Source organism: Geotrypetes seraphini, chromosome 5 (genome assembly GCF_902459505.1).
Source record: "Geotrypetes seraphini chromosome 5, aGeoSer1.1, whole genome shotgun sequence".
NCBI lineage: Eukaryota > Metazoa > Chordata > Amphibia > Gymnophiona > Dermophiidae > Geotrypetes > Geotrypetes seraphini.
The window spans coordinates 191,127,755-191,142,902 of NC_047088.1; the positions used below are offsets into that span (position 1 = coordinate 191,127,755).

The following is a 15,148-nucleotide window of genomic DNA, read 5'->3' on the forward strand; positions in this document are numbered from 1 at the left end:
TTTTTTCTGAGAACTTATCAGTGTTTTTTATACTGGGAACAAAAATGGAAGAGAATTAATGTGTGTGGAATGGGGGGGGGGGGGTAACTAATTTCTTCAGCTAAATAATTCAATCCACCTCAACCAGACATAGGAGAACTCACGCACCATTCACACACCCTCCAACCAAAAACGTCAAAAGAAAAAAAATGTTCGACAACCTCCTAGCCATTCGAGCTGCAACACTCGACCCCCAACTCTACAACTTATTGACCTCGACCACAAACTACAAAACCTTCAAAAAAGAAATTAAAAACCCTTCTATTCAAAAAACACATAAAACCGAACTAACACAATCAGAACTGTCCCAAGCATCACCTGCAACTACTCCATATGTACTTCTGATGTCATGACAATTCAGACATAATTTATGTTATGTTATGGTATGTTTGGAATAATGGTTATATATATGAGGTTCAATAAAAGAAAATTTTCACTGCCTGTTTCTATTATGACCATTTATTCAGTTTCATGGTTATTACAAAAAATATTTTTTTACATGGGGGGGGTGTCAAAAAATTATGGGCCCCGGGTGCCACATACCCTAGGTACGCCACTGTATGCAACACAAAATGAGGAAAAAGATAAGCTGGAGACAATCCCGATATCAGCTTAAAGCAGATACAGGAAAATTTGAATAATACTCTTGGCTGTCTGGACGATCAAACGGCTAGACTTAGAAGTAGACGATTTTTGGAAAAAAATATCTTGGATGTATTTTTCAAGAATGGACTTTAGACTTTGCCGACTTTGGGCGAATAGCACTCTATGCCCAAAGCGGACTTGGACGTATTTTTTGATTATGCCGCTCCACGTATTTATTCAATTATTTGTTTATTTCGTTTTCTATCCCATCCTCCCCAAAGAGCTCAGAATGGGTTATAAGCTAAATGGTCACATTACCTCTGACTTACTTTCTCTTCAGCAGAATCGGCAGCCGCACTGAGGTGCAGGAAGATCCCGCGATGACTCATCTGCTGGCTCTGCTCCGGAAGAAGTAAGTTACGTCGGAGGGGGTGGACCCAGCAGACGCAGTCATTGTGGGACTTTGCCGCAACTCCCTGCATCTGCCGGGTCCACCTCCTCCGATGTAACTTACTTCTTCCAGAGCAGAGCCAGCAGATGAGTCATCGCGGGACCTTCCAGCATGTGGCTGCCGAGTCCGCTCCAGAGCAAGTACGTCGGAGTGGGGTGGACTGGCAGCCGGCAGCTACAGTCATCGCGAGACCTTGCTGCATGAAGGGAGAGAAAGGAGTAGGACTGCTGGAATGGAAGAGTGGTGGAGGGAAAGAAAGGGGGCAGAGTGTTATGGAAGGGTGGTGCTGATGGAATTGATGTACAGAGAAAGGGGAGAGACATAAGGGGGAAGGATATTGGAGGGAAAGAAAGGGGGCAGATGCTGATTAAAGAGGGGTAGATGGAGAGAGAAAGGGCAGACATTGGATGGTAGTGGGGAGCCTCTGCTGGATGGAAGTGCAGATGGGAGAGATAAGGGAGCAAATGCTGGAAGGAAATGGGAGGAGAGAAAGAGGGAAGCAGATGCTGGATGGAAGTGGACAGAGAGAGGCGAAGGTACTAGATGGAAGGGTTGGAGAAAGAGGGTACATGATGGAAGGAGGGGATAAATAAAAGGAGGGCACATGATGGGGAGAAAAAGATTGAGTTAGGGAAACACTGGAGGGGTGAGGGAAAGAGGTGGCAAGCTTTAGGTAGACAGTAAAAAAGGACATTGGTGAGAGGGTAGTAAGAACATAATCTAGACAGATGCAGAAAATAAATTGAAAGGAAAATGAGGGAAAAAAGGGAAAGGGATTTCAGAGGAGAGGTGTGGGAGAGGGAAGGAGAAGAGAGAGATGCCAGACCAATGGGGTGAAAGGAGAGATGGAAGGGGGAGGCATACAGTTTCTGGAAGGGGCATAGAAGGAGAGAAGATGCCATATAGGGGAAGAGAGACGGCTGACAGTGGATGGAAGGAAGAGAGTTACAAGAAGATGAGGAAAGCAGAAACCACAGAAGACAAAGGTAGAAAAAAATTTTGTATTTATTTATTGCTTTAGGAGACATGTGTCACTGTTTCTGTGGAGCATTGAATGTAGAGTCCAGCTTCTTGCTGGTTCAATTTAAATCTTTGTCTATGTATTTCTATTTTATCCCCCCTTTTACAAAACTGTGAAGCGTTTTTTAGCACCAGCCGTAGTGGTAGCAGCTCTGATGCTCATAATTCTATGAGCATCAGAGCTGTTACCTCCATAGCTAAAATCCACACTACAGTTTTGTAGTGGAGGGGTTAGTTTGTGATTACATATTCCATACTAGGCGAAGGTGTTTTCTGTGTTCTGTGTGTTCGAAAGACATGATTTTTTGTTAGGATTGACTGCAGGATTGATCTGTACTAGTCTGGCTTGTTTAGTTTTACAATGGGTGTATTGATGTTGTACTGCTAATTGCAGTATGTAAGATGCTGCCTTTTCCTAGGTACTCATGTGTGACGTGTGGATTGTTAATAAAAATCATGTTTTCATACAGATGGGGGGGGTCAAAAAATGATGGGCCCCGGATGTCACATATGCAAGGTACGCCACTGCTCCCTTCAATCTTGTCAATGATGCGCCAGCGTATCTTGTCAATGATGCGCCAGCGTAAGTCATCTGTCATGTTGTTTAGACATCCAGTGCCTGTAGGTGCCCATTAGCTATATGGGACTTGTGTTCTGTGAGATGTGTCTTGACAGACCTTCTTGTCCGTCCTATATATATTAGCTCACATGGGCATACTATAGCATACACTACTTCTGCAGAATTACAATTAGTAGTAGCTTTAGACCTAAGAGTGACCCCTTTCCCCGGGACTTTCCACATCTCTCCCTCTATAGTAGTGGAACACCACTGGCATCTCCCACATTTCTTATGCAGACCCCTTTCCATCCTTTGTCGCACCCCATATTTCTGGAAATCAAATCTTTGCCCTAATGTAATACCTCTAGAGAATGCCACCCTCGGAAATTCATGGAGGGCCTGATGCATCTGTACCACTTGCCAATATTGTTTCTTAATCCCAACCATCATGTTTACTGCTTGGGAAAAGGGGAGAATGCATGTTAAACTCTCATCCTCGGATGTGGTATCAGAGTCCTCTAATAGAAGCTCTCTCTGGGTATATTTTACTTGTAAGAAAGCTTGCTTAATAGCTCTACCTGGGTATCCCCTCTCGAGGAATCTCTTCGTCATCAAATTATATATAGCGGTGAAGTGGTGGGGCTGAGGCCTTTAAAAATATCAAAGTGTTTACTACCTTTTTATTATTCGGGATTTGGTGTTGAACATTGTAGAGTGTTGATAATACCCCGAATTGAACACAGTAAAAAATGTTACATCATCATTTACAAGCTGTCTAAAATAGTAGTGGCATCTAAGTCAGCTCCCAGGGTTTCTACAGGTTGATCTTCTGTTCCCTGCTGTGTCTTCCTCATCAAAAATTAACATTTAGCAATAAGTGGCAATACTTCTACAGGAATCTTCAAAATACAGCACCCTAGGAAAATTTACAAATCTTAAATTCAAAATTCTAATCCTATTTTCAGTAGATTCTATTCTCCGATGCAGGGCAGGATTAACCAATAGGCCAAGTAGGCACGTGCCTAGGGCCCGAAATGGTCAGGGGGGGCCCAATGAAGGAGAGCATCAACATTGTTTTTTCCAAACAGCGATGGCCCCTCCAGCATCGATCGGCAACGCGCGCTCCCCCGATTGGCAATGCGAGCCCCACCCCGATTGGCAACGCAGTCCCCCCCCCATCAACGGAAAGTAAGACAAGCAAGCAACGTGGATAAGAAAGGCAACAGGAAGTGTAATTGTGCAAGCGGTATTGCTTGCCCAAAGCTTCCCTCTGACGCAACTTCCTGTTTCCACCTGGGCGCATGGTGGGGTGGGGCGGGGCAGGGGGGCCAATGTATTTGTGTGCCTAGGGGCCCTCGACGAATTAATCCTGCCTTGCTCCGATGAGACACCAGCCAATCTTGAATCACAGAAGTTGACAAATTAGCCTGTTGCTCTATACTCTGTTCCAAAGTCACCACTCTTTGAGTCAAAGAGCTAATTTTTTCTTCTTGCTTTTGAAACATTTAAATCCAATCTAGCTGAAAATGTACTCACTTAATTAGAACATTGCATTACTGAGGACTCCAAATGCACCAGAGCTACCCAAATTGAATCCAGTGTCACCAATGGAGGTTTAATATTCTGACGGCCTGGTGACCCAGGCTTAGAAACTGACTCAGCAGAGTCAGATACCATTCCTGCCAGTTTAGGTTAATTAAAGGAAGTTACAACAGTTAACTCCTCACCAGCTGTTTCTACTCCAGAGAAAGCTGATACTGCTACCAGCATAAATGTCTGGGAGCTGACTGCTTCCCTGGCTTCCCTGGCTTCCCCTCCTCAATCTGCTCTTCAGCATTCAAATCAGTGCCTTGAGCTGATAGCACTCTGGAGTTAGGTGGGAGTAGGGTGCTTTGAGCTATCAGGCTCAAACAAGCCTCAAGCAGCTGCTGGGCTAAATCCTACTGTAGTGCTAGACGTCCAAAATCAGCAGTGGGAAAATGCCCATTTCAAAAAATATGTCTAGAATATTTTTTTCAAAAATCATCTATCTGGATGTCCAGGCTATTGTTTGTTCAGACCGCTAGGACATCTGTCTTTATACCACATTTTTGAACAAAATTTTGTCCAAATCCCAAACACCCAGAACAAGACTGTTTGGACATTGGAGGGACCAATCTTGTAATGGGGCTGGCCACCCAGACATGGCAACAGAGCAGTGGGGCACCTTACAGAGCACTACTGTGAACTTCACAAAAAGGGTGCCACATAAACATCTCAAATAACCTTATAGGTTATGGTGAGCCCCCCAACACCACCCCACCTTGCAGGTATGGGGAGGGAGATTGGGGGTGGGGGGGTCGAGGGGTTGGCGGAGGGTCTTGCAGGTCTTCGGGTGGGGGCGATCGTGGGAGGGGGGTGCGTTGAGGGCAGGAGGGCCTGTGATCTCTCCTGCCTGTATCTTAGTGGGGGTGGGGGGTAGGGGGGGTCACCTGGTCAGGAGGGCTGGCCCGATGTCAGCGGGGGTGGGGGGTGTCGTGGTTCAATGGGGCAGGAAGGCTTGGGCTCCCTCTTGCCTCGATATCATTGGGGGGATCGCGGTTCGACAGGGCAGGAGGGCTTGGGCTCCCTCCTGCCCGGATCATTGTAGGGGAGGGGGGCGGGGGTGGATTCTGTAACCGGTGTTGTTTTTCACAGATACTGGTTACAGAATCCAGCTTTTAGGCAAAGGACTGTCTCCTCCTTCACCTAAAAGCCCTTGTTTTAGGCGTTTGGGACTTAGGCTTTTTTAAGGTTGATTATATGGTGTAAGTTTAGACATAGTGGTGGTCTGGGCGTTTAAACAGCTGAACATAGAGGCAGGCCATTGCCAAAAAAACCCTCCTTTTTGGACGTTTTTTTTTATAATGGACATTTTCCCTGCTTCTATTTTCAGCGTTTAAGGCCTTAGGCCAAAAGGGGACTTAGATGTTTTTTTTTTATTATGCCCCTCCACTTGAAAATAACATGGCAGCTGGAATACAGATAGCAGTAGTTAAAGCTATAATTTACCTGCATTTTACCGATATCCTTACTACCTTCACTTCCTAAATAAATAAAAAAATCATTCTCCCTGTCATTTTTTTCTTTTCATGTTCCCTTTTCCTATTAATGCTTCTTAAACTTTTTATTCTTAGAATTGACTTGGATCCCGGTCATTTATTGCACAGTATAACATCTTAAAGATTTTAAAAATATGGTATCAGCCCCTCCCCCCAATACAACCCCCCCCCCCCCTCCACACATAGACTAACAATATGGGCTATGGCTGGTCACACAAGAGACAAGTTCTACATCATGAATTTCTGCAAAAAGGATATACCAGATGCCCCTATTTGTTATAACATTGCAAGCAGAAGAAATATTTATATATTTGTATGGGAACTGTCCTGTAACAATCCTTGTGCATATTCAGGTGATATAATGGTAAGTCTTCTGTTTGTGACAACCCTGTTGCAGCACTCTGGGCAATCAAATGTATATCAGATTTTTCACGTAAAGAGAACAATGTTAATATACAAAAAGGAGAGCTTGCGGGGGGGGAGGGGGGGAGGGGGTTAAATTATAGATTTATACTACAGAACATTTTCTTAAGGAATAATTTTGAATACCAGTTTTCTCTTGTTATGAGATAATGGTTATTCTTCACCATATATGGCATAGAGTTTCAATTGAAAACTGTGCTGCCAGTGCAGTCACTTTATTAAGCTTAGCACAATCCAGAAACTAAGACCTGTATGCAATTGTGTATTTTTTTCTTTTGTGTAAATGCAAATGTATTGTCACTTCTGCTTTCATTTCTCTGCATGATGGCTTCAAGAAGAGGCAATCACTGAAGGTTTTCTTTCTCTCCTGCAGCTTTTACCCTAATCACTCAAAGCAGGGCTTACTGATTCTGCTCTGTCTCAACAGTATTACTGGAGAGGAAAGGACCATTTTTAAAATGTACCCAGGCTTTTATTGATGACTCCACTCTGTGATTTAGCTGGATGTGTGGAGCCTTGCACAATCCCATCCCTCTTTTTATTGCTTGCTTGAATTTGATCACACTAACTGATTGCATGCATTGATAATGAAGGCTCAGATTGCATGTTTCTCTGCATAATTTTGCTTTCAGACTTCTAGTTTGACAGTGTTTCAGCACGCATGAAGATGTAGAGCTGAAATTGCTTTGCTTTCTTTACAAATGACTCAGTGTGCGCTTGTCCTTCCTTAAAATGTTGCCAGCGTGTAAAGGATTTTCAATGAGCAGTGCAATGAGCCAGCATCTGGAAAGGTTTGAAGCTGCTGCATTGATCTGAAAGTATATGCTGTCACACAGATGAGCAGGAGCTGGAGCCAAGTAGATTTGTAGCACAGTAGATCATTTTGGTCACATAGAAGTTTTGCCTCTCGTACTGGGTTCCTTTCTACATCTAAAAGTGGCACAATGTGGACTGGACTTCCTAGCAGAGGTGAGCTTGCTTTTATTTGAAATTTGTTTTAAACCTGGCTGAAATTTTCTGGCATGTCACCAGCTGACGTTTGGATATACATGTATTTCTTATGGTATATAATTTGTGTACATCTGGAATCAAAAGGAGAAACTGTATTAGAAACTTACTTTGTGTGTGCATATGGTAAGCCTTTTTCTCTTTTTTTGTACTTGTATCATGCAATCTTACCAGCTGGTAACTTCTATATCTGAAATGTTTATTTTGCCAGTGATAATCAGTCTTATGTTTAACAGTAAGGGGAAAGAAAAGCATATCACTCTCCTTATGCATCCAAGGAAAGTTACAACGTCTTGAGATTCATTTTATGTTTTATGGGTGTTAGCTGGAGTAGGAATCCAAAGATATTCCAGAGATCCTTTACAAAAGTAGATGAAATGGGCACCAGGCTAGAGCTGACATTTTGTGTGTGACAGTATTGTTAAAAGTTATGAGCTGTCATGTACAGAATGACCTGAGCTGATTCATTCGAAAAGACAATCACTTTTATTACAGAGAAACAGAATTATTGTCATGTCTCCCTAGATGTGTTTTAATTTAATTTGTCATTTTAAATGGAGCGAGCTAGCACTGTAAACACTATAACATAGGTGATAAAGCTCACCTGCTTAACTGTTTTCAGTGAGCCATCAGGATCCATAAAGGCCTTTCTAAATATACTGCATATGTTTGGAGTGAGTTTTAATACTGTATGTGGTACCAAACAGGATACATTTTAGATTTTACTTAAATAAATCTTTTTACTGGAGTTGGATATTTACAAAAAACAGTAATATAGTTATGTCTTCTTGCACCAGCCCCAGTTATATGACAATAAATTAAGGGATAGTATTTATATAAAGTTGCACATCAAGAATTTTGCTCCTCCTGTTTCCCTCCTCTTTGGGTGATACGATATTTAATTTGCTTTATTGTAGCAACAGGGCATGTCAACTTACTGTGCTTTTTTAATGGTGTTTGATATTAATATGTATATTAATTTGATATTAATCAGTATGTTTGATATGAGAAATCAACCACAATTATTTTTTATATTTATCTGATTAGGAAACAGGATTGCTTATGACTTTTTCTTCCTAAATATATTTGCTAGGTAGCTGTTTTTTCTCTTTCAGCTGTAAAATTGTTGATAAGTGTGGTTTTGTTTGACAGAAAATTCCAGAATTCCCATTTTGCTGCTAGTGCATTTAAAGCCTGGCTAAGCAGACTGCATCAGAAGCAAACTGTTTGTGTTAGCCAATCTGTCTTTGCAAGTCCCAGGGCCACTATCTTGCTGGAAGCCACTGTGTGCTTTTGAAAGCATGAAATTAGTTTTATACTGAGCACATGGTTTCTCATTTAACAGTCCTTTTTATGGTAATGGTCAATTTATGGTTCACTGCCAGGATTTCAGTGTTCTGTCAAAGCTGATAGCTCTGCAAAGGTGTCCCTTAGAGATTAAAACAAAATATAAGAAAAAAAAAAAAGCTAATTACACCCCAGAGAGGAGACATTCTCCATGGACCTAATCTCCTTACCAATGCCATTCATATTTCAAACATCTTTTAGATGTTTTGAAAACTGCTTACATTTCACCTTAAAATGCGCCTGTTACCTACTGCTCTAAAACAATTTTATTGTTAGAACTGTTTTGAAATTAAGCAAAGGTGTTATAGTATTTTGTGATAAATAAAGTGTTAGGCCTCCTTTTACAAAACTGCACTAACAGTTTCTAGCGCGGGGAGCCGCGCTGATTGGTCCGCGCTTCTCCCGACACTCAAAGAGTTCCTATGAGCATCGGGAGCAGCGTGGGCCATTCAGCGCAGCCCTTTGCGCTAAAAACTACTAGCACAGTTTAATAGAAATTTCTAATTTATGCAACATCACTGAACTCGTTTTGATCCTAGTTTATGATAAGAGATATTTAATGCCAACATCTGAAATACGCATTCTTTGACTCATATGTACCTCAGACTCTTTATTAACGTTAAATTCTCTTGTATTAATCAGTCCGATTATTTAGCATTGTCAGGGCTGCAGCTAATATCTACCAGAGTTTAAGCATTATCACCTCTTCATTGCTAGAAATTTTGATATGGCCATGCAAAATTAGTCTTGCTAGTAGAATCATTCAGTTAGATTATTCTAGTAATACTTTGCTGTAAGCAGCTAATTATCAGTGTCAAATCCACTGGCAGTCTCACTAATGACACTTTACCTTGTGACATTTTTTTTTAATTACTGAACATTAATATTTTTAGACAACCTGAGGAGCTTCTTTTCACTTGCACCTCAGATAGGCTGAGTATTACACCAACAGTTCTTATTGCACGCTCCTCTTATTGAAGGACACCTTCCGCTAAACCGCTAACCTTTACTTATACTATTAATTTCATTTTCAGTTAGGGTTTCTGATGTTAAGATTTAACCAATTAAGGGGTCCTTTACTAAGGGGCGCTAGTGCGTCTTAGCACGCGCTAAATGCTAACGCGTGCTAACGCATCCATAGGATATAATGGACATGTTAGCACATGTTTGCATTTAGCACACGCTAATTTTTAGCACGCGCTAAGACGTACTAGCACGCCTTAGTAACAGAACCCCTAAATCTGACAAAACAATCTTGATACAATAAAAAAATCTTCATTTATGAATAAACACCAGTAGAGTACCACTTCTCACTACTTTCTCACTCCTCATCATGCTTCTTTTGGATCTTTTACTCTGTTTGTGAGCCTTTTTCCTGCTGGCAGCTCTAAAGCTATCCAAACGTACCTAGCAATAATGCTACTTAGAAGAAAACACAAATAAATGCCAGTTTTTATATCCTGAAAAAAACGCTAATTAGGTAGAAATAAACACTCAGATTTAAAATTCATAAATACCTGAAATTACTGTAGAAGAATATGAGATGTCTTCTATGAAGTGTTATGACATCTATTTTGGACCTGGTTTATCAAAGGGTTTCTCTCATTCTGTGCCTGTTGAATAAACTTTAATAAATTAGGCTCCTCAAATACATGCTTTGTACTGTAGCTGCATCAATAATTGAACTGGCTGCTACTGTAATAATATTTGTTATTACTGGCTTGCTAATCCAGATCTGGTTTGATACCCAGGTTGACAGAGTAATTGTCCTTGCCTCCATTTTATTCAGAGTAGTTTTAGTCCAGGCACATTAAAATATAGTAAGTTGAAGTTATACTTAGCTGTACATGGGAAAATTTTTTGTTTGTTTATGTTAATCAGGTTTTCTATTCCACCGTGTAACAGATTAAGGGGGTTTCCCTCCCCCATGCAATTATTATACCCCCAGGCAGCAGGAGGTGCTAATCAAATGTGGAACTACAGGTCCCTAGCATGCACTGAGCTAAGGAGCTCAGTGTTGAGTCACATATGAGGGAGACATGCTGGGTTTATTCTAGAGAGGTTCTCGATGGAGAAAGAGGAACTCTACTATTACTACTACTACTACTATTACTTATCACTTATATAGCACTGAAAGGTGTACACATTTTGACATTATAGACAGTCTCTGCTCAGAAGAGCTTACAATCTAACTTGGATGGAACAGACACGACATATAGGATTGGGGATGCAGAACCTAAGGTGAAAGGAGTTAGGAGATGAAAGCACTATCAAAGAGGTGGGCTTTTAACTGGGCCTGAACACTGCCAGAGACGGAGCTCGTCATAAGGATTTGGGCAGTTTGTTCTAATCATACGATGCAGAAAGGGCAGAGTCTGGAGTTGGCAATTGGCAGTTGAAGAAAAGGGCAAAGGTAGGAGGAACTTACCAGCTGGAAACTCTCAAGTTTTCCCTAGAGATAGACCGAGGCAGGCCTTGGGAAAACAGACCAATGCCTGCAGCAGTTTGGCTAAGGTAAGCCAAATTCATTCTATTTTGTGTGAGGCAAAAGATAACAAATAAAAAATTATCTTTATATGCAATTGTATCATGGCAGTATATGTGCTGACCATTCTGGGCTAGCCAGCTAAAAAGGCTAGTCTCCCACATATGCTGTTTCTTAGCTGCTGCTGCAGAGAATCTGACCAGGGGTTTGTAGAGGCCGGGGACCTCAATATAGAAAGTTTTCTTTTTTTTTGGAACAGCCTAAGGAGAAGAGCTCTGGCTAAAGTTTAGCAAGGGAATATATATACAGGTATTTAGAGCCAAACCAGCAGGAGTTTTCTTTCTTTTTGTTTTGTGTCAAGAGAAAAAAGAGAAAGGGAAAGAGCTTGTGTGTATACAGCTCCAGCTTGCTGACAGGCTTAATTAGGCCACTGTTGGCACCTGCTAAACCAGCAGCCTGTCTGTGCATTGCAGCAGTGAGAGAGTGAGAGCTGCCTTAATTACCCCACTGAATTTAGCTGGAACTAGCTACCTGAGTTGGGCAGAGAAAAGAAACTGCTGTAGGAACAGGAACTGTTGGAAATCCTGGAGGGGATTTACAATAAGGCAGTACTACAGGCTGTGCAAGAGAAGGTTCAGCTTGATGCCAAAAGGAAACAAGTGTTTATTCTGGAAATTATGATTGCTGCTTAAGTGTGGAATAGAAGCAGTAGAATTCCTGCAGGGAAGTGCTGTTTTTAAAAGTCAGTACTCCAGGTTATACTAGTGAGAGACCAGAATCTGAGAATCCAAAATGGGAATTTGGGAGCAAAAGTGGCAAGAAACTTGGCTGATTGCAAAAGAATCCTAGCAGGATCAGAGGAGCACAAGAGATTGCTTTGGAGCCAGTAGACAACTAGGAGGCAGTCAAGAGACTAGCTAGCAGAGAGAAGCAGGTTTTAAACCCAGGAGAGTGGGGGGGAATGGAAGCTCAAAAGTTCCAAGAAGGGAAAGAAGACCAGTGAGGGGTACCAGGTGGCGGTACAAACCCTGACTCATAGATAACCCAAGAGAAGGAGCCCAGTCAAACCCTATGATTTAGAGCCCACTGAAGGATGGAATGGGGTATCTGCCATGGTATCTCAGTTGGAAAGGGAGACTGAGCTCCAGGAGGCCTACCTGGAAAAGGTCTAAAACTCACCTCCAGATCTAGCTACTGAGCTAGAACAGGCTAAGTGCCAAATTAAAGACCTTTTAGAAGACCAGATATTTGCTGTTGCTAAATTAAGGGAGGAAAAGAAAAATCTCCAGGGGCAACTGGTGAAAGTCCAGGACCAGTTGTTTAGACAAAAGAAAAGTACAGAAGAGGCTTGAGAAGCCAACAAAGCTGTTCAGACTCAGCTGATTGAGATGGGAGGAACTAAGAATAAAATAGTGAAGGAACTGAATAAGGAAACTGGCAACCTCAGAGCAAGTTATGAGGTATTGTCCCAAAAATTAAAGGAACAAGTCCGCCTTGTAACAATCCAGAGGGATGATTATCAGGCCAAAGAACAGGCTACAAATTCCAAAGTGGAGCAGCTGCAGAAGGAGTTGGAAGTGAAAGTATCAGGCTGGCAGTATACCAGACTGCAGGAGCAGCTAAATGAAGCAGTAAATAATTGTGAAACAATGAAAGCCAAGGCAAGGGTGCTGGAAAATCTAATTGGCAAGCTCCAAGGGAAGTTACATAGATGCACCTCCGGGAGAAGGTGGGGGCAAAGATGGCTGGGAGAACACAGCAAGAGTGCACTCAGCTAAGAAAAGAGAATGATGTGTTATCCCACAGCTTGCTACAGAGACTACTGCAAGGCAGGAATGCCAAAAGCAAATGGGAAAATTAAGTGCAGAGTTGCAAGCCATTTAGGAGCAGCTAAGAAAGAAACAAATCCATCAAATGGAAAAAGAATCAGCCCAAGGTCCAGGGAAATGGCTTCCTGATGCCCTTATGTGGCTGAGAGAGACTACCTGGGAAGAAAGTACCCAGAGTGACCCTGAAGAGAGGGGCCCGATAACCTTTACAGAATTCTGGAAAGAGTTAAGCAGGCATGCATGCCTGGTGATGGGGTATGAGTGAAGAATACCACTGTGGAGTTCTCAAGAAGTGGAAACCCATTCGGATTTGCAGTTCAGTTCTACCCTGCACCTAGGCACCAAGGTGCCAGTAGTTCAACTACAGATGAGAAAGAGTCTCAGTCTGCAGGACATAACAAGATTCCCTGGATGGAGGAAGATGGAGTCCAAGCTCTGGTAATGAGAGGAATGGACTCTAATTTGGTTACAAGGGATAACCATACTCTTAAACCAGAACTCAAGACTATGGATCCAAGAGAAAAAGTGTCATACGGTCAAGTGCATCAGAAGCCAAAGAGTGCATTGATCCAGGACTCTCCAACAAGGGAAGGGCACCCAGAGACTGACAGCCAGTATCCCCATGACTTATTATGGACTACAAGAAGAAGAAGAGATGGACTCAGTCGGAGTCATGATGGTACTGCTTGCTGTGCTGTTCCCTTATGCATGATACATGAAGATTAACAGTTGGGGTTGTGGCCCTGGGGTGGTCTTGGAGATTCAGAATAGTGGATAAGGTCCTAAGTGCTTTGGGAATACCTTACCTTCAACCCTAGGAAAGGGGCCTATGGTAAAAGCAGGCGCTCACCCTAGTAAAGATGAGCAGAGGGGGAGGGTATGCAACAGATTAAGGGGCTTCCCCTCTCCCATGCAAATATTATACCCCTGGACAGCAGGAGGTGCTAATAAAATGTAGAACTACAGGTTCCAGCATGCACTGGGCTGTGGGGTTCACTATTGAGTCACAGGAGTGGGACTCACAGGAGAGAGGTATTTCTACCCAGGCTGGGTTTATTTCAGCGAGGAAGAAAGAGGAACTCTCAAATTTTCTTTATATGCAATTATGTCTTGGCTGTATATCTGCTGAACTCTCTGGACAAGCCAGGCTAGCCAGCCAAAAAGGCTAGTCTCCCACACAGTGTTATGTATTCAGTTCAACATCAGATTACATTACAAGAGGTTGGGTCAGTTACCCAGGAAGTTACAATGGACAGTTCAACATAGACATTCATTAGAGTTGCTATTACAGGTAGATCAGTATAGTTATTAATACAGTTAGGTCATAGTTACAAATACATAGTTACAAGTACAAGTAAGTCATTGTTGGCTCATTGTTATATCCCAGGAGTTGCATTAGATGGTTTAGAAATGGACTATTGCAATTACAATTTCAATTACTTATTTTCTAATGGATCTTAGCTTTTTCATCACAAGGAAAGATTGTTTTATTATTGATTGTTCATGGTTCTTCAAGGATAGATGGTTATCAATTTATACAACTAAAATTTGGGATTGTAGTTCTAATGGAAGTCTGTGTCATCTACTGTAATTCTTGGAGTGTAGCATGGGTCAGTTGAAGGTCCTTAGCAAAGGAATTTAGTTTTGTTCATATTTAGTATGAAGGGGTGGGTTGAGGTCCAGTTTTCTATGATGTGGACACCTTTTTTGACAATGGTAAGGGTGTTGGCTAATGCAGTCATTACAGATAGCATAATCATTATGTTCTCTGCATAGATAAAATGTTTTATTCATGCGAGATCTAGGTTTTTCTCCCAAGGATTGTATTAGAAGGTTGAACACTGATGTTCCTTGGTAGACCTGGCTGGGAGGGTGTCAGCTGTCAGAAAGTTTATCATCCTTATGTACAGCATAGTGTTGAGTGGTTAGGAAGCCTTGGAACCAGGAGAGTACTGGGCCAATAAATCCGAAATCACTGAAGATCTCAGACTGATTGAAGTCTACTAGGTCAAATGTGCTGCATAGGTCAGATTGGATTATAATTGTGCTGTGACCCTTGCTTAGTAGTTCTTTGCCATATGTTACTAGTGCTATGATCTTTCCTGGGAAGGGGGAGTCAATTTGATTATATTGATCTCTCTTTCCAGAATATGATGAAGTCAAGGAGAAGATGGTCTGACCAAGGTACTTTGAATAGGGAATTACATTCTAGGTAGCTTGTGCTTTTTGCTGAAATGAAAGAGGTGAGTAGATCTAACTGATTGCCCTTTTTATGCATGGATTGTTGGAAACAAGGGTTTGAGGTCTAGCTCATTTAAAAGG

The 15,148-nt window shown here is 42.0% G+C and overlaps 2 protein-coding genes across 3 annotated transcripts in view; both read left to right on the top strand.

Annotated features, from left to right (window-relative positions):
- The window catches only part of LOC117361388 (zinc finger protein 385B-like), a 90,966-nt gene extending 84,221 nt beyond the window's left edge, over positions 1 to 6,745 (top strand). The window contains exon 3 of the mRNA XM_033946635.1: positions 6,531 to 6,745. Within this exon, the coding sequence (XP_033802526.1) occupies positions 6,531 to 6,565 (35 nt within the window). The 3' untranslated portion in view covers positions 6,566 to 6,745. The remainder of the gene's footprint in view (positions 1 to 6,530) is intronic.
- A 249-nt stretch (positions 6,746 to 6,994) lies between these two features.
- LOC117361387 (zinc finger protein 385B-like) overlaps positions 6,995 to 15,148 on the top strand; it is a 463,954-nt gene continuing 455,800 nt past the window's right edge. For both annotated transcript variants that reach the window (XM_033946634.1, XM_033946631.1), the window contains exon 1: positions 6,995 to 7,126. In XM_033946634.1, coding sequence (XP_033802525.1) covers positions 7,102 to 7,126 — 25 coding nt within the window. In that variant the 5' untranslated portion in view covers positions 6,995 to 7,101. The remainder of the gene's footprint in view (positions 7,127 to 15,148) is intronic.